The sequence below is a fragment of the Dromiciops gliroides genome, chromosome 6, assembly GCF_019393635.1.
Source record: "Dromiciops gliroides isolate mDroGli1 chromosome 6, mDroGli1.pri, whole genome shotgun sequence".
Classification (NCBI taxonomy): Eukaryota; Metazoa; Chordata; class Mammalia; order Microbiotheria; family Microbiotheriidae; genus Dromiciops; species Dromiciops gliroides.
The window spans coordinates 113841527-113868337 of record NC_057866.1 but is presented as its reverse complement, the minus strand read 5'-3'; the positions used below and the strand labels follow the sequence as shown (position 1 = coordinate 113868337).

At 35.5% G+C, this 26811-nt stretch overlaps 1 protein-coding gene across 3 annotated transcripts in view; it reads right to left on the bottom strand.

The window, feature by feature from the left end:
- The window catches only part of N4BP2 (NEDD4 binding protein 2), a 69792-nt gene that overhangs the window by 17840 nt on the left and 25141 nt on the right, over positions 1–26811 (bottom strand). For 2 of the 3 annotated variants that reach the window (XM_043973294.1, XM_043973295.1), the window contains exons 5-12: positions 18607–18731; positions 17311–17399; positions 15742–15818; positions 13768–13923; positions 5541–7924; positions 4622–4707; positions 3995–4040; positions 2286–2479 (exon numbers count right to left, since the gene is read on the bottom strand). In XM_043973294.1, coding sequence (XP_043829229.1) covers positions 2286–2479; positions 3995–4040; positions 4622–4707; positions 5541–7924; positions 13768–13923; positions 15742–15818; positions 17311–17399; positions 18607–18731 — 3157 coding nt within the window. The remainder of the gene's footprint in view (positions 1–2285; positions 2480–3994; positions 4041–4621; positions 4708–5540; positions 7925–13767; positions 13924–15741; positions 15819–17310; positions 17400–18606; positions 18732–26811) is intronic. The other variant, XM_043973296.1, reaches the window with a different exon arrangement.

The window sequence follows — 26811 nt, the reverse complement described above, 5'->3', positions numbered from 1 at the left end:
AGATCAATTTTCTTAACCCTGTAAATCACAAGAACACAGGGACCTCCCTCTTTTCACTATGTACTGACAAATTAAACAATGTTCACCAAAAAAAAAAAAAAAACGTTTTGTGACCATGGAATGCCTAAAATAGGAGCTTGCTAATTAGTTTTTTAAGTGCAGAAAGAGCCAAAGCACTGTCGATGTTGCCACAGTGTGGCTTCGTTTTGCTTATTGTTACAAGGATTTGTTGGGGTTTTTTTCCTATTTCTTTCTCTGTTTTTATTTATTTTTATTTTTTTTTTTTAGTGAGGTGATTGGGGTTAAGTGACTTGCCCAGGGTCACACAGCTGGTAAGTGTTAAGTGTCTGAGGCCGGATTTGAACTCAGGTACTCCTGACTCCAGGGCCGGTGCTCTATCCACTGCGCCACCTAGCTGCCCCCTTTCTCTGTTTTTAATTAGGGGTTTGGAGGAAGAGCGGGTTTAGCAATAGCAATAGCAAAAAGAGGGCTACCTTTAACATTTCTTTAAATGCATAGAAAAGAATTTATAAGTAAGCACAGACAAGCAAAATAGGTCTGAAAGCAACATGTAAACCACACATACACACTCCACACATAAGAAAGATACATTTATGTGTATGCATCTTTTTTATAAACAACTGGAATGAAAAGCAGGTTCATGGTACAGAAATGGCATTTTTTTTTTTGGCTTTTTAAAAAATCATTAAAGTGGGGGCAGCTAGGTGGTGAAGTGGATAGAGCACTGGCCCTGGAGTCAGGAGTACCTGAGTTCAAATCCAGCCTCAGACACTTAACACTTACTAGCTGTGTGACCCTGGGCAAGTCACTTAACCCCAATTGCCTCACTAAAAAAAAAAAAAAAAAACTTTAAAGTATTTTATTATTTTCTAGTTACACATATAGATCATTTTCAACATTTGTTTTTATAAGACTTCTAGTTTCAAATTTTTCTCCTTCCCTCCCTCCTCCCCAAGACAGCAAGCAACCTGAGATAGGTTATATATGTACAATCACATTAAACATATTTCTGTATTAGTCACATTGTGAAAGAAGAATCAGAGAGAGCAGCTAGGTGGTGCAATGGATAAAGCACTGGCCCTGGATTCAGGAGGGCCTGAGTTCAAATCTGGCCTCAGGCACTTGACACTAGCTGTGTGACCCTGGGCAAGTCACTTAACCCTCATTGATAGAGGAGGAAGAGAACAACAACAACAAAAGGCAAAAACCTCAAAAAAGAAGAAACAAAAAAAAACCCCCCAAAACAACAACAACAACAACAAAAAGTAGAAATAATATGGATCAATCTGCATCTAGACTCCACAGTTGTTTTTTTCTGGACTTGGAGAGCATTTTCCATCATGAGTCCCCTGGAACTATCTTGGACCACTGTATTGCTAAGAGCCAAGTCTATCACAGATGATCATCACACAATGTTGCTGATACTGTGTGCAATGTTCTCCTGGTTCTGCTCATCTCACTCAGCATCAGCTTATGTAAGGCCTTCCAGGTTTCTCTGAAATCCGCCTGCTCATCATTTCTTACAGCACAATAGTATTCCATTACATTCATATACCACAACTTGTCCAGCCATAACCCAGCTGATGGACATCCCCTCAATTTCCAGTTCTTTGCTGCCACAAAAAACAGCTATAAATATAAACATTGTGTCATGATCAGCTGTGATAAACTTGACCCTTCTCAGCAATACAATGGTATAATAGTTCCAGGGGACTCATGATGGAAAATGTTCTCCACATTCAGAAAATGAACTGTGGGATCTGAATGAAGATTGAACCATACTATTTTACTTTTTGTCTTGTTTTTTCTTTTTTGAGGTTTTCCCCTTTTGTTCTGATTCTTCTTTCACAACATGACTAATGTGGAAATATGTTTAATGTGATTGTACATATATAACCTATATCAGACTGCTTGCTATCTTGGGGAGAGGGGAGAGAGGGGAGGGAGGAAGAAAAATTTGAAACTCAAAATCTTATAAAAATGAATGTTGAAAACTATTTTTACATGTAACTGGAAAAAAATAAAATACTATTAAGATTAAAAAAAGGATTGTCGAAAGCCCTGCTTTGACAATGGACAACAACAAAAAATTATTCTCTTACTTCATAAACCAACACACCAAGTTATAGACTACAAACTGTAAAACTGAATAATTGCTAACAATTACTATAAAAATCATTTGTTCCACACCCACACGACTATAAAAAAAAAAAACACCTTGTAATCTGAGATAACAGCTTAAGTCATTATTGTAACATTCATACCATATCATTTTTTTCCTGTAAGGCAATCTCTTCTGACATTATTTCTCTGAGTGAAACTTTTTTAGTTTGAGTATTCCAATGATCCATGAAGAGGGGCATTTCAGACGGGTTTTGACACTTCAGCTTCTTGCCTGTTCTTTGAGATGATTTTTGTTCAGGAGTATCAGGATTTGAAGGCCCAACAACAGAAGTATCTTCAAAAGCAACAAAACAGTTTGATTTTTCTAAAAATTTAAACATAATTTAGCAAGAGAAACTCAAAAAGAAAAGTTGACAAAGTGCAATTAGAGCTTACTTTTCAGAATATGCTCCATATATATAAATTCATAAAAATATGTATCTACTTTGGAAAGGAATGCAAGATTGGTATTTGACAAGTTCTAACAGTCCCATTATTACAAATAAATTATGATTAACATGTTGCTACTAAAGGTTACCAAGTCCTCTTTAATACCCTATTTATTTGAAGGATATAAAATTCCACTAAAAGAGATGAATATGAATACCCCCTGAAAACTCACTGTTGCAGAATACTGTTTGCATCACCCTGTTGAAAGCCCACCTCCCCCTTCCTTGAATCCTTCCCAGTGAGAAGTGATCACTACCTCTCTTTGAACTTTAATAAACCTTTAGACCACTTTATGTTGTGTTTATTTGTGTTCATTTCTTATTCTTCCCTACTAGAATGTGAGAAGAGGGCTATGTCTTTCTTTATTCAATTCAATTTAAACAAACATTTATTTTAGGACCTACTCTGTGCAAACATTGTCCTAACTGGATGATGGATCCAAAGATAAAAATAAAAGAGTTCCTGCCCACAAGGAGCTTACTTTGGGGGGAAGAGGAAGAATGAATTCAATATTATACACTGATAAGTAAATGTGATATAATTTGATGAGGGAAACAACACTAACAACAGGGGAGTTTAAAAAAAGACCTAAGAGGGAACACCTAAACTGAGATTGAAAGGCAGCAAGGAACAAAAATGGAAAAAAAGCACATTCTAAACAAAGGGGAAGAGCTTATGCAAGCCTCCAAAGAGGACAGAATGGACAAGAAGTCCTTCCAGGGTTTGTTCATTAGTACTGTAGATTTCTTGAAACTAAATAAGGCTGAAGGACTGCTAGGTTACCTCGTGGCAGGAGCTATAAACTGGCTTTTTCTTTCTTCTCAGTGAGCACATTAAATGATACATCTGCATCTAAGACACTTCTCAATTAAAGATTAGCATTATTTATGACAAGTTAATGTTATTTTAATTTTGACATCTTTTCTGTCAAGTAGTAAACCTAATTACTATTGAGGTAAAACTAGAATTTTAATAACAGGAGATTAAGTATTTTCTCTAGTAATATGAAAGTGGTATCTCACAATTAATCAAGATGGTTAGTTTTTAAATCTTTTTTTTTTTTAAGTAAGGCAATTGGGGTTAAGTGACTTGCCCAGGGTCACACAGCTAGTAAGTGTCAAGAGTCTGAGGCCGGATTTGAACTCAGGTACTCCTGAATCCAGGGCCGGTGCTTTATCCACTGCGCCACCTAGCTGCCCCCTTAAAATCTTTTAAAAATATTTTACTTGACTTTAATGTTTCTAAAAAAAAATCCCTAATTATTGTGAAAATGAAATATTCTTTGAATAATAATGTTTTAATCTCTTTTTATTCAAAAAAGAATTGCAATTTAAGGACTAGTCAAATAAAAATGTTTTACCTCTAGTATGCAGAACATGTGATATTTCATCTTGTCTTTGTCGCTCCTAATGAAAATTTGTGTTTGAAAGAAAATATTAATGAAAACAAATATAGGATTGTTCTCACATAACCTAATATTTGACTTTAGATAAACAAATCTTTGTTCATTTAAGTAACCTTATAAAAAGAGAAAAAACAGACATTTAAAAAAATTTATATAAATAACTATAAAAATTATAAATGATTTTTAAAATAAGAATAATTCCAAAGAAACTTCCTATTTTACAGTTATTCTGATAAATTTTAAGTGTTATATTTCAAAATTCAATAAATTGCCTTTGTGAATTTTAATGCTAAGAGTAACAAACTGCTCCATTTATTTAAGGAAAAAAGAATCAGGAGTTGTGTAGCCAAAGTGTTAAATCAAGTTCATCTCTAAAGGTATTAATTGGTCAATATATTTTTACAAGAGAAAAAAAATCCCTAACTTACCAGCAAAATGTTGATTCATCTCTGAAAAATCAGTAAGCTAGATCCATGTGTTCTTTCATGCTTAATTTACAATGTGTTATTTTATAAAAATGCATAGAAACTAGAGTCAAAATAGATACAAAATTAACTTTTCATAAGAAAGAGGCCTACCAACCATAATAGATTCTTTCCATTTCTCATGAATCACTTTAGCCAGATTCAGATCTATATGAACCACACAATCCTCAACTGTTAGAGACCCTTTTGGAGGGGGGAAAAAAAAAGAAAATATACTAATTATTTTCCCATTAAAAAACATGTCAAAGCAGTAATGATTCAGTGAAGGCTACCTGTGAATCATAAGATTCATGTAAACTATGAAGCTACGTATGGTATTATTAAACAATGTAGGCTTTCCTATGTACTAAAAGATTTACTACATTTTTGTTAACATTTATACAACTATCCTTACTTACCCAGTTATGGCCTAGTGCTTTTTAATCTTAAAGTCTTATCCTAAGTCTAAGTAAATGTTTCCAATTTCATCCTTTGCTATTGGCCCATGACATACAGTGCCCTTAAAAATTAATTCCACCTCCCCATATAGTATAAGTACCTCAAGCATCAAAAAAATGTTCTGCCCCAGATTAAGTCAAATGAAAATAAACATCAGAAAGAGAATTATCTATTATCCATAACTGACATGAACTGCACCAATATATTAGTATCACTGTATACAAGGAATTCCTTCTGCCAATGAAGGTAGGCATTGGTTACATTACTTGTCTAGAGTCACTAAATCAGTACGTGCCAGAAGCAGGAGCTGAAGACAGCTTTTTTATCCACTAGTCCACAATGCCTCTCCAACTACTTCAAATTTCTCTCAAATTGTGTTTTTTCTTAAATTCCTCCCTCAAATATACAAGCAATTGAAAAACAATATGAAGTTAAGACACTAGAATTAATGTAAGTAATCTTTCCATATCAAAAAACAAGAATAGTATTAAAATATTTTCATAGTTTAACAATATGGCTGAAGAAAAGAAGACTCCAACAGTCTCTAAGGACACATATACCTGCAATTTATTTCTTACCTGAATCAATGCCAACAGGCCCAAATAATTCACTAAGCTGGAAAGCCAACTCAGGAGGTAATGCCAATTCCAGACAGTCTATATTCACAGGCTTAGGTTTCGTTGGTGTGGAATTCAAAATCTCAGCTTTGTCTCCTTCACAGTGAGGTGCTTTACTCTCCTCATTAATTCCTCCTGCCAAATTGGCTGGTGATTTGGCACATACAATTTTTTCCATTTCTGGCTTATCCTCGTTAATATATGTCTCTGCAGACACCTGAAATTTCTTATCACTTTTTGTAAGATTTTCATTTTTCTTTCCTTCAAAATACTCAATAATGCCAGTTGCTTCATTTAAAGTACCAGACGTAGTTTTGAAATTATCAGGCAAAACCTGTAAAGAACATGAACCAAATTCTGTGGCTAAAGATTCCCCATCTATTTCATTCATATTTTTAAGGTTTATATCATTTAATGTATTTTTTGAAATATCTAAAACTGACTGTTCAATGTTATTTGAACCAGAAAGTTTTGTCTGATTGCTGCTAGAAGGCAATCCATTTGTGTGTTTTACTTCTCTGACAATACTAGATAAAATACTTGTTACTAATTCTGATTTTTCAGCATTTATATCTTTTATGTCTGCTTTTCCAGTGTTTTTACTTTCTTCATCACAGCTAAGCTGTGTATCAACGTGTTCCATGCCAGTTCCATGGCCATTTTTTTGTATACTGGAACTGGAAGTCCCTCCATGGCTGATAATCTCCTTCAAATATGCACTTACATCAAATTGCTCGATTTGTGTATCATCATCCGATTCTGGTAAACTTTCCTCCTCATTTTCTTCACAAAACTTTGTTTCAGAATCCAACAAAAGGCTTGTTGCCCAAATAATGTCTTTGTTGCACCGCTCATACAAGTCTTTCAGTGCTTCAGATGAAAAAGAGCCAAAAATCTTACAAAGAGTATTTAGATTTTCAGACTCATCAGCATTAGTAAGTTCACTTTCTTCTACATATGTGCTTTTATCATACATTACCCTATATGGAATTATTTCTTGAATATCTGATTTGATATTAATATTAAAATCTTTTGGCTTAAATCCATCTAATTTTCCTGTTAATACCCGGACCGAATCAGAAATGCTAATTTTCTTTTTTTCTATTTTCCACAAAAGAGCAAAATCTTTTGGCTCAGTCTGTGAACATTTGTTTACTTCTAGAAAAGATAATTCTTCAGGCCTCCCTTCTGAAAATTCAGGTGTGATTTTTGGTTCCACTACTTGGGATAGAGTGGGATCACTGCAGGTAAAATTAAGAGACAATTGGGGTTCGTGATTTTTCTCACTGGTAGGTTCACAAGATAAAATTTCAGGTTTTTCATTAGTTGAGTTTCTCTGGTCTTCATGATTTGCCAAGACCTCATAAAACACATCTGCTACTTTTAAAGATGTTTCATTCACACTCTGATTACTTTCAGAGTCTAGATGAGCTTCATTTAAATCTGTTTTTGGCATTCTTGATCTGTGTTCTCTCTGAGCTAAGGAATTTGATAAAGGCCAATCTCCCATATCAAGTGTTTCTGATGCATTTTTTTCACCATCTTTATATTCATCATGCTCACTGCAACTGTTTAAGGTTTCTGGAGCATCATTACATTGTACATTCTTAATATGTTCTTCACTTCCTTCTGAAGTTTCTTGTTGCTGGACGTAAGCAATTTCTACATGCATATCACTGTCTATTTCCATGCATGATTCAAGAGTATTGCATTCTCTGTTACATTGCACAGATGAAGTTTTTCCAGTTTTTTTATTCCTCTTGATCCTCTGACCCATTGTTTTCTCAACTGGCCAGTCACCAACAAAAGTTAGTAATTCATGCTTTGGGGATTTTTCTGAAATTGAATTGTTTTGTGTCATGAACTGCTTTTCAATTATTATTTCTGGATCTACGGATATTTCACTAGGTATATAGTTTTCACTCTGGACTTCAATTTTCTTTGAAAGTCTATTGGTATCTTGGTTTCCTTCACTAAAAGAAGTATTTATCATATTATTCTCTTCAGATCTAGAAGTATCTATTGTAATACTTTGCCCTTCAGAAGGTATATCTACATCTTCTTCCTCTGTATCACTGTCCTCTAATACTTCTTTATCTGCAGAATTTGCTAATTCATGCTTTCCAGATTCCTGAAGTGTAGTTTTCTGAAAATAAGGTTCGATGGCACTTACTTCTTGTTTTCCTTTTTCTAAATCTACTATAGGAAAACACTTCACATTCTCTTGAAATGAAGAAATATTGGTCTCCAACTTGTGAAGTTTTTCTTCACTTAACTCAGGATGCTTTGAAGATGAGGAAAGATCCTTTTCTTTCAAAGAAGTATAATCATCTGAGTCTTTCAGGCTGAAAAACAATAAATAAGTATTTTATATCCACTAAAGGAAATTTCTCATTCAATTAAATAAAATAAATATTTATTAAGGGGTACTTTACACAAGGCATAATGCTAGGCACAACAAATGCAAAAAGGGGAGGAAAGGAGAGGAGAAGGAATAGTCCCCATCCTAGAGGTACATATATATATATTCTACCTCTAGAGGCAAAACACCAACAAAAGGTATTAACAAGTGAAGGCAATCAAGGAGGCCTTTGTGAAGGCTGTGTTACCCTTATAAAAACGGTGACAAATCAAAATAAGGATGGAGTGTATTCCAAACATGGTGGACAGCTTGTATAAGTTAACAAAAACAAGAAATTAAATGTTTGATTAAGAAGTCTAACTAATAGCAATGAAAAAGGTAAGATTCAGACAGGAAGGCTTTAAATGTTGGCTGAGGAGTTAGTATTTTTTTTTTTAAAGTGAGGCAACTGGGGTCAAGTGACTTGCCCAGGGTTAAGTTTCTGAGGCCGGATCCGAACTCAGGTACTCCTGACTCCAGGGCTGGTGCTCTATCCACTGCGCCACCTAGCTGCCCCAGGAGTTAGTATTTTAATGAAAATAATCACATACATATTAAGGGAAAATTTAAGGGTTTAGGGAAAATCAGGCAGAATTTTTTCAAATGATGCTTACAGTATAGCACATTTTTGTCACATGATTTAAAGGTATAAAGAACGCAAGATGATACCACGCATGCTTGACCTGAAAAAACTATTTGCTTTGGTAAAACTTTAAAGGCTTTCCTCAAACAAGGTGTCTCCCAAGCACATTTTAAATTACACCATTTGAAAAGATGCAACAGTTTAAAAGATGAATACTACTACATGATGATCACTAATTATAAAATGAAGGGTAAAATGGGAAGATAAATGCTTAGTAAAGGATAAGCCACCATGATGGAAGATAACCAAGGACAGAATTTAAATGGCAAATAGATTTCCCATATATGGGGAGTCTTCCAGATGCTCCTATTTGTGGGTGACATTATACTGATTACATCAACCCTGAGAACCCCCTAAATGAGATCTATTATCACTGAAGAGAGTTCAGACTTAGTATCCACAAAGGAACAACCAAGAGGAGGAAGAATTGCTACCATACTGACAATGATAATCATGTGGATAGATAGTTCATAGATCTGTTAAGTTAGTACAGATATCGTGGTTATTGATGCAGCTAGGTAGTATAGTGGACAGAGTGCTAGAACGGGAGTAAGAAAAACCCATGTTCTAATCCTGGCACACACACTTATTATCTGTGTGATTTAAGAAAGTCACTTAACCTTTTGTTGCTTCAGTTTCATCTGTAAAATAATAGGGTTGAAATTGATGGCTCTCAAAAAGCATTTCCAACTTCAGATTTATGAAAACTATTTGTTCATATGTATTGACCACTTATCTATTAAAGAATTACATGGATAGGTGGCACAATGAATAGAATAAAGGACCTGGAATCAAGGAGATATGAGCTTAAATCCATAATGACTGTGTAATCCTGGTCAAGTTACTTAACATCTGTCTTCCTCAGTTTGTTCATCTGTAAAATGAGAATAATAACATCTATCCCCCAGGGCTGCTGTAAGGATCAAATGAGATATATGTAGAGCCCTCTATAAAGCTTAAAGCAAGCAAGCACTGACTCACAAATGCACCTTAGTATTATTATAAATGCTAGCTATTCAAATAGTTCTTGGTTTTAGAGGATATAAATGTCTTATGAATTTCAGATTTCAGAATTATTTGATAAAATTGTTTTCCAGTTAACAATTTCTCTTATTCCATCTGCATTAGTTTTGCTTGTACAAAAACTTTTAAACTGTATTTGGTGGAAAATGACTTTTCTAAGATCACTTCTACTCCATTTGGTTATAAGTATGAAAAAAAAAAAAGAGATGGGTTACAATTTATGCCATTAGGAGTTTCCACAATGATGAAACACATATCACACTTTTATGTCTTTTATAAAACAATTTTCTCACCCTGGCCCCTTCCTGCCTTTGTAGTTTTCTTATACTTGAGAACCTCCTCCAAATATGCTGGCATCCTGGCTGTTCTTCACAAATTATCTCCCTGTCCATGCACTGGCTACCCCTCCTACCTGGAATGCTGCCTCTCTCTTCATAATCATTGGCTTCCTTTAAAAAAAAATCACAGCTCAAACACCACCTCCTGCAGGAAGGCTTTCTTGGTCTCTGCTCCTTTCCCAGCTGCCTCCATTCTATCTGCTAGAGCTTTCCATTCTTTTGTGTGTGTGTGTGTGTGTGTGTGTGTGTGTGTGTGTGTGTGGCAACTGGGGTTAAGTGACTTGCCCAGGGTCACACAGCTAGTAAGTATCAAGTATCTGAGGCAGGATTTGAACTCAGGTCCTCCTGACTCCAGGGCCAGTGCTCTATCCACTGCGCCATCTAGCTGCCCCAAGAGCTTTCCATTCTAAGGTGATCTTCATCAACTATGTATAGATTTTGAATGTACATATTTGTTTACATGTCACCTTCATCATCAGAATATAAGTTCCTTGGAGTAAAGATTATTTTTGCCTTTCTTTGTATTCCCAACTCTTAACACAGTATTTGGCATACTAAGCACTTAAATGGATCATAAGATCAACCAACCCTATCATTTTACAAAAAAGGTAATTAATGCCCAGAGAGGCTAAGTGATTTGATCAAAGTCGGGCAGCTAGTAAGTGTTTAAAGCAAAACCTGAATCCTGTTCTTCCTGTGAGCTAATCCTGTAATGAAAATGAGAAAAAAGGCAGGCAGTCTTTGTGCTTCACTGATGCTCTCGTACTATCTAGAGATCTAAGATCCACACGGCATGTTAAGCAGACACTCCGTAGAGGACTGGGGGTGGCAGGTATAAATACAATACTGCTGGAGGAAGTACTCACATCCACAAAGATCCATTCAAATATGAAGCAACTAGAAAATTGTGTGAAGAGGAAAGGCACTAGAAATTCAGAGATCAACCAGAAGCCACTGAATAGTATGGGCAAAAAGTAGTAAGGGCCTTAAACCAAAGCAGTAGCAATCCGAGTGGAAAGGGAAAGACATGAAATACTGTGGACAGAAAACTGGGAATGGCAACTGACTGAACTGGGGAGGGATGACGGGTAGGCAAAGGGATAGTAGAGAAGAGTCAAAGATGACAACAAGGTTGTGAACTTAGATGACTCTAAGTTGTTCCTTCAACAAAATAGACCAGTATAGAAAGAAAGGATAAATTTGGTAGCAATGAGAAGAGTTACATTTTGACCATGTTGAGTTTGAGGTACTAATAGGATGTCTGTGGTAGGTGTCCAGCAGACAGGTGGTGATAAGGGCTGGAGTTCATACAGAGTCTATCTGTATAGAGATGATTTTTGAAGCCACCGGAACAAATGAGATCACTAAAAGACTACAGAGAAACGTGGGCTGAGAATAAATAACATAAAGGGCCACACACAGTTGGGGGCAAGTGATCAATGAGACAAAGCAGCGATCTGACTAGGTAGTAGAAAAGAAGGAAAAACAGTATAAGAGACTCTCAAGGAAGATGGTGTGGTGGATAATATCATAAACTGCCAACAGCTTAAGAAGGGAGTTAGGGCTCTAACAGTCCAGATGTTGTGGGTAAAACTGGACAGAACATATTTAAAAGAGTGAAGGGGTTAAGAACTGAGTGAGTTGGGGCAGCTGGGTGGCACAGTGGATAGAACACCGGCCCTGGATTCAGGAGGACCTGAGTTCAAATCTGGCCTCAGACACTTTACACACTTACTAGCCATGTGACCCTGGGCAAGTCACTTAACCCCAATTGCCTCACAAAAAAACCTCCCACCAACAACAAAAAACAACAACCAAAAAAAAAAGAACTGAGTGAGTTGTAAGGAACTGACAACAGAGTAGTTGATGCTCTCCAGGTGTTTAGTACTAAAAACAAGGAAACATATCTCAAGACACATGAATAGATAACAGGATCAAGTGAAGATTTTTGTTTTTTGTTTTTTGTCAGGGAAATGGGGGTTAAGTGATTTGCCCAGGGTCACACAGCTAGTAAGTGTCAAGTGTCTGAGGCCGGATTTGAATTCAGGTACTCCTGAATCCAGGGCTGGTGCTTTATCCACTGCGCCACCTAGCCACCCCTCAAGTGAAGATTTTAAAAGGATGGGAGTGGGCAGCTAGCTGGCACAATGCATAAAGCCCCAGCCATGGATTCAGAAGACCTGAGTTCAAATGCAACCCCAGGCACTTGACACTTACTAGCTGTGTGACCCTGGGCAAGTCACTTAACCCTCACTGCCTCACCAAAAAATAAAATAAAATAAAATAAAATAAAATAAAATAAAATAATAAAAGGATGGGGGAAGCATATATGCCTCCAGGCAATCCATTAACAAGCATATATTAAGCATCTGCTATGTGACTGGGATCATGCTAGGCACTGGAGATACAAATAAAAATATTAAGTAAGTAGTACCTGTCCCCAAGAAGTTTTCACTCAATCAATATAGATATTACAAAATATACACAAAGTAAATTGCAAGATCAGGAAGACCTCATTAAGGAGGCTGTTGAGCTGAGCTCTGAAGGAATCTAGGGATTATGAGAGACAAAGATGAGGAGGGAGTCCATCCTAGACAACAGAAAATGGCCAGGCAGAGGAAAGAGATTAAAGATTACTGTAAGAGATTCACGGGGGGGAGGGCAGCTAGGTGGCACAGTGGATAGAGCACTGGCCCTGGAGTCAGGAGTACCTGAGTTCAAATTTGGTCTCAGACACTTAACACTTACTAGGTGTGTGACCCTGGGCAAGTCACTTAACCCCAATTGCCTCATCCAAAATAAAGAGATTTGCGAGACGAGTTCCTGGAAGACCAGAGGGATCAAAGACATAACTAGAGATGGAAAGGAGTAGAGGAGAAGGTCTTCTGGAGATGATGTGTGAAGATACAGAGTCAGGGCATCTGAAGTATAGAATAAGATAAGGGAAAACTATGATTAAAAATAGGAGTGGTAATCGGGGGTGGGGGCAGGAGTAGGAGAGGAGTGCCAATGCTTTAAAATTCATCACTCAATCATTGAAATAATCAGAAGATAGCACAAAAAAAAAAGTCCAGAAGGGAACTACCATGTTATATTTGACTTATGTCCCCTTCCCTTCACCCCTACCAAAAAAAAAAAAAAAAAAGGCAGTACATAGTAATGGAAGGGACAGAGGAGAGTGCTACGCTGGGCATAAGGAAGTTCATTGTTTCATATATAATCTTCCCTTCTATAAACTTTTTCAATACTCATGTTGTGAGTACCTAGTTGAAATTTCCAACGCCCACCTTTTCTAAACACACAGCTATCACTGAAAAAGATACTTTAATCTATTTATTTCTTTATATTTCACTGATGTATTCAATTAACCATTTGTCCTTTACATAAGTTTCTATTAGTGTTGGTCTGTCTAAATTAGAAACTTCTAAAGAGCATTTTGTATAAATCCTAAGACAAAAAAGGAACTGAATGAATTTTTTTAAATGAATAAGGAATATATTGATGCAATTAAACCCTGCCCTAGCTCCATTTGCCCTGTATATTATGGCAAGTCCCCATTCTAGAAGCAATGATTAAAAATATTTCAACCTCTTTATTCAAGTAAGAATTTCATCTAAGCCAAAGACAATAAATATCTACTATATTTTTAAAGATCTCGAAAGGAAAAAAAACTCTATAATCTCCCAAAGAAGTTGGGGGGGGTGTAAATTTAAAATAATCTTTTATATTTAAAAAAAATAATAATTTAGTTGGTTTTCAAGGACACAAGGAATTTCAACTAACCTGTTAGTTTCATCTTGACAAGAAGGTTCACTTAACTCAGTATCTTCTGGTCTATCTGGAACTGAAGAATCCAGGATGTGTGTTACAGAAACATAACGTTCATAGTGTTCCATCATCCTTACTATTTTCTCTTTGGTTACCCCATGAATGTTGCGCCTGAAAATATCAGAGTAGAAAGGAAAGGAGAAGCAGGAATGTAAAGGAACAAAAGTTCTGAATCAAGTATTAAGAAGCTGGGCCACTTTTGTTCTAATCTTGAACGAACAAAACTGTATTACCCATTGTAATTCTGTCCTACTCAATTCTCATGTATTTTCCCTTAGTTCAGGATTTAAGTTCTTATATTCTTTCTTACTTGTTCAGCATGGCTTCTTCAAATACATAAATACCTATCAACTCAGAAAAAGTATCAAAGACCACCTTTCTTGGCCAGCATCATCTCCAAATGCTTTCACAAACTTTACATTTACATTTTGCTCTAAATCTTTTAGGTACAGAGGAAACTAGAATTTTAGTAACAGGAGATTAAAACTCTATTTTTAAAATATTCTTGGAAAGGTACCTTACTGACACCAACTAGAGTGTCTGGTTTTATTTAGCATGCATATTACAATTAAACTTCAAATGAGGAGACATTGTCAATATTTTGAGAATTGTTAATACGTTGATATGCACAGGATGAGAAGGCTGCATGGGCTGCCATCTATAATCATAGGTACACACAATAACATGGTCTATCTCAAGTATACTAAAGACTTTAGACTCACTGTTATAATCAGGCAGTGATTTCTCCATCATCTGTACCTGCAATACTTCAAAATCCCATGATTTCATCCATGTGAATACTGCCACTGAAGCAATTCCCCCCCCCCACACACACACACAGACACACTTTAGGTGCTGTGAATAAAAAATGTCACCACCAGCTAACCAACTCTCTGACAGCTTAGCTGGGTTGGTCCTCAACCAATATATCATGGAGCATATGTTCAAAACCTTCCAAGCTGAGGAAGGACTGACAATTTTTATATGCTTCATTGCCACTTCTTGTCACTTGCAAACAATTAGTGAAGGTGGATTATCAAGGCTCATTGGATTATAGCACTAGAGTTTGAAAGGACTTCAGAGACCATAAGGAAAATGAGGTCTAAGTGCCCTGTCCAAAATGAGATTCATGTAGAAAGCAAACAGATTTGCAAGGAACACATCTTACTTCTGTAATGGAAAATTCCTTCAAATAAAATTTGCCTTATAGGAAAATTTGCTGAAATAGTCTCCTAAATAAGAAACACCTGTGCAAATCATGGCATACTTTAATTCAACCTGAAATAATTAGTTCTCAATTATCCACACATATTAGGAATCAACAACATAAATAATCTAAAACAGATTTAATTTTTAAAATCTTGAGATGGAAAACAACAGTAAAATTATGCCAGGTGGCAACACTAAAACAGTACCTGAACCTTGGGCAATTCATACTCTATATGCCTTCCTTATTCAGGTAAATTCTACTTAAAAAGAGTGTCAAAGATAGTAACAAAGTGGCAAGATACAAGCCACAGAGTGGATAAAAATGAAAAGATACACTGTTACCAGGTAAACATTACTCTACTAACCAAACTACTTTCCCAGGAGAATTTCATGTCTTCCCCAACAAGGTAGGGCACCCTGGGTAGAACTACTCTCAAGATAAATAGCTCAAGGCTATATTTAAATTTTTGCTGTTCTTGGGTAAAGAACCCTGCTTATATGTGACTCTGGCTATTTTTTATTCTGCCAACTAAATTAAAAGAAAACAATATACCAAATTCAGCATACAAAGCTAGAAGCATAATGAATACAATTTAAAACAATTTAACATTTTTAATAGCAAAAGGAGTTTAGTCACACTGGATTTACTCATTTCTAAGGCAGAAATCAAAAGGTACTTATTTTGAGTACTATCAGAGAATCAAAAGGAGAGTTTTTTACCTTGCAAGTTCCTTTGGTTTAAATTTCCACCATGTGTCCGGTTCCCGGAAGTGAACTTTGTATTTATATTTTTGTGACTAAATAAAAACAAATATATATATATATATATTTCCACAATATTATAATTCAGTGTTAATGATATGACCTCTAAATTTACTTCCAAATCTAATATTCTATGATATGATATAGATATAAAACTGATCATTTTTAAAAGCATAATTTAAAAATAAGATATTCCAGAGTGGCAAGTATAACAAAAACTGAAAATATTGGATGTTGATGGGGATGTGAGAAAGCTGGAACACTAATCCACTGTTGGTGGAGTTGTGAAAAGATCCAACCATTCTGGGCAGCAAATTGGAACTATGCCAAAAGGGCTACAGAACTGTGCATACCCTTTGATCCAGCAATACCACTGTTAGGTTTATATCCCAAAGACATCCCCAAAAAGAGAAAAAGACCTTTTGTACAAAAATATTTATAGATGCACATTTTGTTATGGCTAAGAACTGGAAATCAAAGGAATGCCCATCAACTGGGGAATGGCTAAATAAACTGTAGTATATGATGTTGATGGAATATTATTGTGGTATAAGAAATGACAAGCAGGATGACTTAAGAAAGGCCTGGAACAGCTAGGTGGCGCAGTGGATAGAGCACCGGCCCTGGAGTCAGGAGTACCTGAGTTCAAATCCGGCCTCAGACACTTAACACTTACTAGCTGTGTGACCCTGGGCAAGTCACTTAACCCCAATTGCCTCAATTTAAAAAAAAAAAAAAGAAAAGGAAAAAAAAGAAAGGCCTGGAAAGACAAGTATGAAATGATGTACTGTGAAGTGAGCAGAACCAAGAGAACATCATACACACAGACAGCAATAGTTTGATGAATCACTGTGAATAACTTGACTATTCTCAACAATACAATGATCCAAGACAATCCCAAAGGGTTACTGATGAAACATACTGTCCACCTCCAAAGAAAGAACTGATATTGATGGGACAGACTGAAGCATGCTATTTTTCACTTTCATTTTTTTTCTTTTAATCAAGTTTTCTTGTACAAAATGACAAATATGGTAATGTTTTAAAGAATCATACATGTATAACCTATATCTGATTGTTTGCCACCTCAGGGGGGAAAGAGAGGAGGGAGGGAAAGAGGGCTAAAAATTGGAACCCAAAACTATAAATAAAAATGTTTATTATTTTAAAAAAAAAGGATTAAGATTTCTGGATAACAAACTCTCAAAATGGCCTAGAATGAGTCCAGAAAAAGTGTTTTTTTTTTAATCACAATTTTACAGGAAAGAAGTTTTCCTGTACAAGATAAGAACTGCCCCAAAGAACAGAAAACTACTCTATCTCCACTCCCTACCAGTCAGTGAGCTCTTTTTCCATTTAATTCTAAACTCCCACACGTTCAAAAACCTTGAGACCAAATGGGATAGAAATAAACAATGCCCCGAAATGGTCATTCCAAGAACCAAGGGATGAGGGAGAAGATTCAACAGCAACAACCATTAATCTGAGTCCTGCTATCATAGGCCTTTAATAAATTATGATACTAACCAAAAGTATATACGGCTTCATTTCCCATGACTGAAGGTTTGTATTATCGATTATTACAGGAGAAACCTTCTTCTCTAATGCTTCTTTAGCTGGAAGATATATATTGTTATAAAAAAGAGAATGACTTTTTAGTAAGCAGACATTCAATATCATCTTGAATTTTTTAAATAAAATTAAAATACTGGAAATATCTGGAAACAATGTACTGATCCACTCAAACAGTAAATTTGTGTGTAGAAAAAGTTTTTAATGAAATAAATGCATACTACATACTGATGAAAATAAAACCATAAAAATATTTAAAATGTTAAATAATCCAATTTGCAATCTTTAATGTAAAAATTTCATAAAATATCAAAATATCCTTAAGAAAACACAATAAATGCTTTAAGAGTTTTTTATTTGAAGCCAAATAAGCATTTTGAGATCTACACATACCACAAATGTTGTATGTACAATTTTTTTATATCAATCTAGGTTTAGAATATCACAGGACATTAGTCTTTTTAAAAACCCAAATACAATTTAAGTCAACATTAAATTATTTGGAGGTTTAAAAATTTTCTTTATATTTAATTTTTTATTAGTTTTACATAGGTGTTTTCATATTCTAGCTTTCCTATTTTTTTTTTTAACTTTCAACAGATAGTAAAGAATACAAAGGAAAGCACTCCCTCTACAGGGGACTTACCTCAAAAGCAAAATAGGTTTCTAAACTTATTTTGCAATCTCTCTAAAGAAATACCAATCTCCCCATACAGAACAGAAAAATATATTAAGAATTGGGGGGGGGGGGGGGGAAGAGAGGTGAGCAGCTAGGTGGCACAGTGGATAAAGCATCAGCCCTGGATTCAGGAGGACCTGAGTTCAAATCTGGCCTCAGACACTTGACACTTACTAGCTGTGTGACCCTGGGCAAGTCACTTAAGCCTCACTGCCCCACCAAAAAAAAAAAAAAAAAAGAATTGATTTGTCAATGCCTTAGTATGGCTAGGAAATTTGTGCTCAGGAAACAAACCTATTCCAACAAAAGTTACCTTAGCTTTGGCTAATGTTAAAGATCCCTATGTAAAGATTAGATTGGCTGATATTCCACTAAGGACTCTGACCCACTGACTTTGGCCCACCTTGATTATGCCAGAAACATATTTGTAAGGAGCTACAGCAACAAACTAAAACTACATTTGCCTACACACCTCTTTCCCTATGCAGCATAATAAAAGTATATGTATACGACAAAAACCCTTTCTTTTAAATTAACTTTAATATGACCAAGCACCTAAGGTTCAATCTTACCTCGTTTCTGGTTCCACTCATGTGCTTCACCCAATAAATTTCCATCAAATTGATACTGTCCATTTTTGTTAAAAAAATCATCTGAACTAAGTATAATTCCATTAGGATTCTCCTCTAGTAATTTCCTGTAATTAAAATTAAATTTAATCAATTGGATTATTTTAATTAATTCCCCAATTTTAGATCTTCCTTCTAAAAGGCTCTAATCAAGATATAAAATGCAAGCATAATTTTTTTTGTTAGTTCCTCTTCCTAAAGGAATTTTGTCTGTTTTCTTTCACAACCTGACTAATGTGGAGATGTTTTACATGACTGCACTTGTATAAATTAATTTAAATTGCTTGATTTCATAAGGTGGGGAGGGAGGAAGAAAATTTGGAACACAAAGTTTTAAAAAATCAATGTGCTCTCCCTATCAAAAAGTTGGACCACTACAGATTATTCAAATACACATTTTCTTAGACAAAAACTAGACTACACAGGTTTAAGCAAATGCTTACATGACATCAAAATTCACGCATTGAATGTTTCCATGATAGAGTCTGAATTCCACACTTTTATTTGTAAAGGAAAGTTAGCTTTCAGTAATGTTTTTGTCTTTTACATATTTTTTGTCTTGGATTTCCTTAAACTTTTTTTTGAACTATGAAATAAACAAGTTCAAAATTGAAAAAAAAGAAATCAATGTGAAAAAATTTATTTTCATATGTAACTTGGGAAAAAGTCTAAATAAATAAATAAATCTCCCCCACTCCAAAAAAGATATTAAATGCAGAGAATGTTATTTGATGAGGATGGTGCAATGTTCTCTAAAGAGTAAAGGAAGGGGAAAAAAAGAGTAAAGGAGGTATATGAATCCCAGGGAAACTAATCTATTCTTTGTACAACTTGTTCCTCAGAAATCTATTTTAAAACTTTCAGAGTAAAGGTCTGCAGATTTGAAATTTTAGAATTATAAAGGAAGCCTTAGTAGTTTATCAAGCATATGGGAATATTATCAGTCATGGACATTTCCACTTTTGCACCTATGATACATATTGGGTCTGTGAAACCAAATGAAATAGAAGACAAGAGAATTTAAGGAAGTCTTATATTAAACATTAATCAAGGTAGCACAGGATTAAATTAAGATACTCAAAACTGGAGAGGGACCTAGTACAGCTTCATAAATCCCACAACTGTTACAAAAGTATTAGTAACAAATTATGCGATGACATAAAGATGTTAATATATTAATACAGTATTTTAAATAAAAATACAGAGTTTTCCAAATGCATTAGTGCAGTTTTTATCTTTAGTAGATGAAAACAAAGATTATTTTTAAAACTTTGTATATTAAGAACCAATGCTAGTTAAATAAGGTACCTGGTAAGTCTACTAAGCAAACTATATACAATGACAAATGCATATGGAAAACATTGAGGTAGTAAAAATTTACTATGCAAGAGTTCAGTATTTTGTTTCAGTTAAAATAGTCAAACTTTTCAGAAAAGTACAGTGACACATGCAAAAAGCAAAGTATAACATAGGTGTTATCTTTATTCCTTGACAAGAAGATTCTACATTATATGATATATACCCTTCTGATTCTCAACTTCATCACCATGCTTCATTCAAATGCCTTCCTAACTGAAATTTCCCTCAGTACCTACAGCCTTCCCCCCACACCCCCACCTCCTGCCCTTTCTCCTGCTGGTAAGTTCCTCCTGTAGTTTCCATTTGGGTAGGGGCCCAGGCTGGTCATGCTTCAATCATCTCCAGGGGCTGCTTCTGTCCCTTCTAATATTCGTATCAAATTTGGAAGATTTCTTAGTACAGACACAGTGGTGGCTAAATGTGAAAAGGCTCAACAATAGAAGGTTGGCTACAAAATGGTATGTCATAACTCATAAAGAGTCTATTAAACCATAAAATGAGTATATAGAAATTCAAAAAGATGACACACAAAAAAACCCAAATACTCTCAATTTAGAAATCAGGAATCTGGGGCAGCTAGGTGACGCAGTGGATAGAGCACTGGCCCTGGATTCAGGAGTACCTAAGTTCAAAAATCCGGCCTCAGACACTTAACACTTACTAGCTGTGTGACCCTGGGCAAGTCACTTAAGCCCAATTGCCTCACTTAAAAAAAAAAAGAAAGGAAAAAAAAAAAGAAATCAGGAATCTGAGACTATTTTTTGATATTACAACATTAAAGATTACCCCAAAAATCCTTTTATCATGCAAAAGTGTCATTTCAAATTCTTCTGTGTGATATATTAAATTTGTTGGTGTGATAGTAACACTATTTTAAAGTACTAAAGCAAGTGCTCCATATTTGTTAAATAACCAAAACAAAACAAAAAATATTTAGAGGAAAAAATAAATTAAGCTCTAACCAATTAAGATTAAACCATACACATTAACCTGGCAGCAAAAATTCAATTTAACAGAAAGGAGTGTGCCTACTAAGATACTGTGCTAGGCACCAAAATTATATTTTAAAAAATGTTTAAAGAAGAACACAGTCCTTGATATCAAAGACCTCATGATCTAAACAGAGAAGATAAAATACATACATAAATAAGTAGACAAAAGAACATGTTGAAGTAAAAGGAGAAGCCACCAGAAGTAAATTGCTATGTAACATCTGAGGATCTTTTCAGGAGAATCTCCAAAGGCTTCATGGAGGAACACAGGATTTTAAACTTAATGCTGGAAGAAAACTTCAAAGGCTATCTAGTCCAAACCCCTCATTTTACAGTCATAAAAACTGAGGCCCAAGGAGCTTAAGTGACTTACCCAAGGTCACACAAGCAGTAAGCATCAGAGACAGGATTTGAACTCAAGTCCTCTGACTCCAAAGTCAGTGCTCTTTCCTCTGTGCCACATTATTTTGGAGGCAGAATTGACAGGTCTTTAGAATTTACAACAGATGTGCAAAGTGAGAGAGGGAAGAATCACGCCTGAATAATTGGATCAAAAGAAATAGGGAAGATCAAAGAAAAAGGAAAAGAACCTATATGTACAAAAATACTTATAGCAGCTCTTTCTGTGGTGGCAAAGAATTGGAAACTGAGGGAATTCTCATCAGTCGGGAAATAGCTGAACAAGTTGTGGTATATCATTATGATGGAATACTATTGTACTATAAGAAATGGCAAGCAGGATGATTTCAGAAAAACCTGGGAACATCTATATGAACTGATGGAAAATGAAGGGCGCAAAACCAGGGGATCATTGTACACAGTAACAGCAATATTGTAATGATCAACTGTGAAAGACTTAGCTGCTCTGATCAATACAATGATCCAAGACAATTTCAAAGTATTCATGATGAAAAAAATGTTATCCACCTCCAGTGAGAGAACTAATGAACTGAGTGCAAGTCGAAATATAATTTTCTCACTTTATTTTTCTTACTTTTTTCCACATTATGGCTAATATAGAATTATTTTGTATGATTTCAAATATATGCTGTTTGCTTTCTCAGCAGGAAGGGGAGGGGCTGGAAGGAGAAAATTTGAAACTCAAATTTTTAATATTAAAATAATAATGATTTTTTTCTTTTGGAGAAAGAAATAGGGAAGCTTGGAAAAGGAGCAAGTTTTATTGGAGGAGGGGGTGGCATGGGGGAATTGTTTAGAATGTCTTGAGTTCTAGGTACAGGCCTCTGAAAAGACAGTTGGAAATTTTAGGCCAAAAGCTTAGCTTAAATATATAGAAGAAACTATTTAGAGGTGGTAATTGAAGCCATGAAATCACCAAACGATTATAAAGAGAGAAAAAAGTGGCTAGGACATCTAAACGTAGGGGGATGTAAAATAAAAATGATCCAGGACAAGAGACTGAAAAGTGATCGAAATACAGATCAAAGAATGAGAAGAGCAAGTAGAAGCCAAAGCAGGAGGGGATATCAAGGCAGAGATAATGAAATGTCATATAATACACAAAAATCAAGGAGTACTGAGAAAAGGACAATAGGAAAGAGAGTTCGGGTTACTATGAAAGTTAGAGAGAGGAGTATTTATTCTGACATTGAAAGGAAATTTACTGTTATGACAGGGGCTTAAAGTTCTGAATTTCATTTTTGTTCAAGGAATTGCTTCTAAATATAAGGAAGGAGCTAATCTTTCTTAACAATTAGCTCTCTACTTACTCAATAGCACAAAATCAGAGGGGTAGCCTCAAAGACATGCCCAATTTCTTTTTTTTTTTTTTTTTAGTAAGGCAATTGGGGTTAAGTGACTTGCCCAGGGTCACACAGCTAGTAAGTGTTAAGTGTCTGAGGCCGGATTTGAACTCAGGTACTCCTGAATCCAGGGCCGATGCTCTATCCACTGCGCCATCTAGCTGCCCGCTCATGCCCAATTTCTTTTAAGAGTTAAGTCCAAAAAAAATATTTTTTTTTAAAAAATATTAAGTCCAGAAAATCCAGAGATACTTTTAAGAGGTAGATTTTACCTCAGAGGCAGATTTTACCCTTATTTAGGGTCCATCTTTTTTCTCCCCAAGACACATTTTTAACTTTAAAATGAAAGTTAAAAGGAAAATAGATTTCACTTACTAGAAATATGGTTTACCACAAATGTAGTTGTTAGGATTTTGCTACATTGCTAAGGAAACCTGTGTATACCATATTGATCTTTTTTTTTTTTGGAGGTAACTAAGTGACTTGCCTAGAGTCACACAGCTAGTGTCAAGTGTCTGAGACTGAATTTGAACTCAGGTACTCCTGACACCAGGACCGGTGCTCTATCCACTGCGCCACCTAGATGCCCCCATATTGATCTTAATACAGTCTAACTCCAAACTAAGAGCCACAAATCCTAAAATGAAGTTTTTTAAAAATAAAACTATCAAGTTACTAGATACATATACATTGACTGAAGTTTTTACTTTTTGTTCAATTCAAATATATTTTATTCATCACTGCTCTTTTTATCTTCATCATTTTTAACTATCCTTCCCAATCATCCCCTCACATGCTATTTTTATTACCATCCATTGGTATTAAGATCCTAATCACAGGACACATACAGGTTTTGTGGTATATGAACAAAGTACATGTTTTTGTGCTGTTGTTATAGAGTCATTTCAGTCATTATCTAATTCTTCATGACCCCATTTGGGGTTTTCTTGGCAAAGATACTGGATTGGTTTGCCATTTACTTCTCCAGCTCAGTTTACAGATGAAGAAACTAAGGAAAATAGTTAAGTGACTTGCCCAGGGTCACACAATTAGGAAGTGTCTGAGGCCAGATTTGAACTCAGGAAGATGAGTCTTCCTGACTCCAGACCCTGCGTTCTATCCACTGCACCACCTATAGCTGCCCCGTATATTATACTTATACATAGTATATACCTATACTACAAATGTTTATCAATAAATAAATTCATAAATAACCTAAGAAAATAAAACCTAGGGAAAAAAATTAAAGCCACTATCAGTATGTCCTTATAGTTTTAACTTAATTTTGTGTGTGTGTGAGAGACCTTTATTTTCCTTAAAGTCAGTCTCAGGGTAAGGGCTTTCACTCTTCTCTAACCTCCCCTTCCTTTGTTCTGTCTCATTTCTTTTCCCATTTATTCCCGTTTTTTCCTCTTATCTTCCCTCAAGATCTTTCCCTATGCTGATTTTTACCTTCAAAAAATGTACAAGTCTCTTATCTTTATAAAATCATGCTATTTACCATATTATTTTTCTACTTCCCTGATCTGCCAAACTTTTGTAAAAGGAGATTTTTAATACCCCTTATGTTTCTATATAGTGACCATCCATCCTCCCTTTCAGTGATGGGCTTCCAACCCACTACTCACGGCAACCAATGAGCCAAAGTGAAAGAAAGACCTTATTTCTCTCCTTCCTTGTATGTGCCACATTTGGGACCTGTGACCATCTCTGCTACCTTCTGTGTTATGATACTCTTCTATCCTGAGTCTTCTACTACCTCTCTCTCTCTCTCTCTCCTCTTTTTGTTCCCTTTAATGACTGTTCTTCTCCTTGCCTCCTAAAGAACATCTGACTGTATTCTATGTTCCCTGCTCTCCAGTCATCATCTCAGACAGCTCATCTTGAACTGGAACGAATTCTCTCTGTGGTACTCTCAATTGTCTCACACTCCTATTCAGTGCACTACAAATCATAGTGATGTAGTGAGTTATAACCCAACATGCCATGCCACTTGCTAATTACTAGTGCATACCAAATATGACAAAACAAGAAAAATGGTCTTTGAATGACACACTTTCAAGGCACAATGAAGTGTGAATTATTTTGTTATCAAAATAGATGGCAGGGGCAGCTAGGTGGCGCAGTGGATAGAGCACTGGCCCTGGAGTCAGGAGTACCTGAGTTCAAATCCGGCCTCAGACACTTAACACTTTACTAGCTGTGTGACCCTGGGCAAGTCACTTAACCCCAATTGCCTCACTAAAAAAAAAAAAATAGATGGCAAAGCATTATGTTTTACTCAATGACACTACAGCTATGCTAAAAGACTACAATATAAATCAACATTACCACACTAAGCACCTATCATAATATTCACAGCTCACAGGAAAACAATGGTCAGACAAATTAGAAAATTTAAAAGAGAATCTCACAACAGTATAATTTACTGACCAAAAAAAAAAATTAACCTTCAACCAAACTAAGTTTCCAAGTAGCTCCTTTGTTATCTAAGCAAAGCTTGGTCAATTACAACAGATTAACCTTTTGATTCAATTCAAAAATCCATATGCTGATGGATTATTCTGAGTAATTTGGCAGTAACTATCTGTATGTAAAAAATCTCAGGACACATAACATACTCATACCTTCAGCATTAACTGATGAACACTTCCAATTGATTTTGATAGGGAACACTAACTTTGAACCTCAACTAAGTAAAATGATACCCCCCCACATTCCATTCTTCTGATTAGTACAGATTTGTGATTCCAAAACTGTTGGGGGTACACGGGGTGGGGGGGGGGGGGCGGGGGCGCCGGCATGCCACGCAGGAAAGACACAGTAAGGGCCCTTTATCTGGAAATCTGCTGGAGTCTTTGCTTCACCAGAAGCTGAAAAACTCAGTTTACTGACTTGCCTTAATGATCACTTATTTCATCTTTCAAAAGGTGGATGAACCACCTTTTTTGGTTCTGGTTCTCACTAACAGAGAAGAACTAGTAAGTGGAGTAGAAACTTAGGGAAATGAGCACTATTTGCTAGTTTGAGATAGAGGAGAAGCAAGTCTGGCAAACTTTGATGGGCACCCTAATTACTTTGAAAATAAATTTTGGAGGCCTATAAAACAGTGCATAGCCTTTAATCCAACAATATCACTACTAGGTTTATATCCCAGTAGTGAAGAAGAAAAAAAGCACCTATTTGTACAAAAATATTTATAGCAGTTCATTATGTGATGGCAAAGAATTGGAAATTGGGAAGATGTCCATTAACTGGGGAATGGTTGAATAAGTTGTTGTACATGACTATGTTGAAATACCATTGTGCTATAAGAAATGATAAAGAGGACAAGTTTCCTGGGAAACCTGGGAAAATGTATGTGAACTGATGCAAAGTGAACAGAACCAGTACAATACTGCACAGAATAACAGCAATATTGTAATGATAATAAACAAATGAAAGACTTAGCTACTCTGAGCAATATGATTATCCAAGACAATTCCAAAAAATTAAGGAAAAAATGCTATTCATCTCCAGAGAGAGAACTGATAAACTGAGTGAAAATTAAAGCATGGTGTTTTTCATTTTTACTTTTCTTGCTTTTTTTTTGGCAAAATAGTTACATGGAAATGTGTTTTACATGACTTCACATGTATAATGGGTATCATATTGCTTGCCTCTCTCAATAGATGAGAGGCTGGAGGGAAGGAGAGAATTTGGAACTCAAAAAATTTTCAAATGGACAATAAAACCAAAAAAGAATTGCAGAATAGCAATAAAAAAATAAATTTTGTTGATTGATTTTGTGATTTTTATATCAGTTTTTTCTGGATACCAATTGGATACCCATCCTTTAAAGTGAATATTTCCTTGTAGCAAAGAGAAGTTAAGCAAAATCCGCAATACAGTGACTGCATGTAACAACACAGAACATCCTGCTAGGCTACATCCCCTGCCTCTCTAATGAGAAGAGATGTTTCATTGGCTATTCTCTAGGACTATTGTTGATGCACCCTGGACCTCTGAAGAACAGATTTCACGGGAGTATTCCC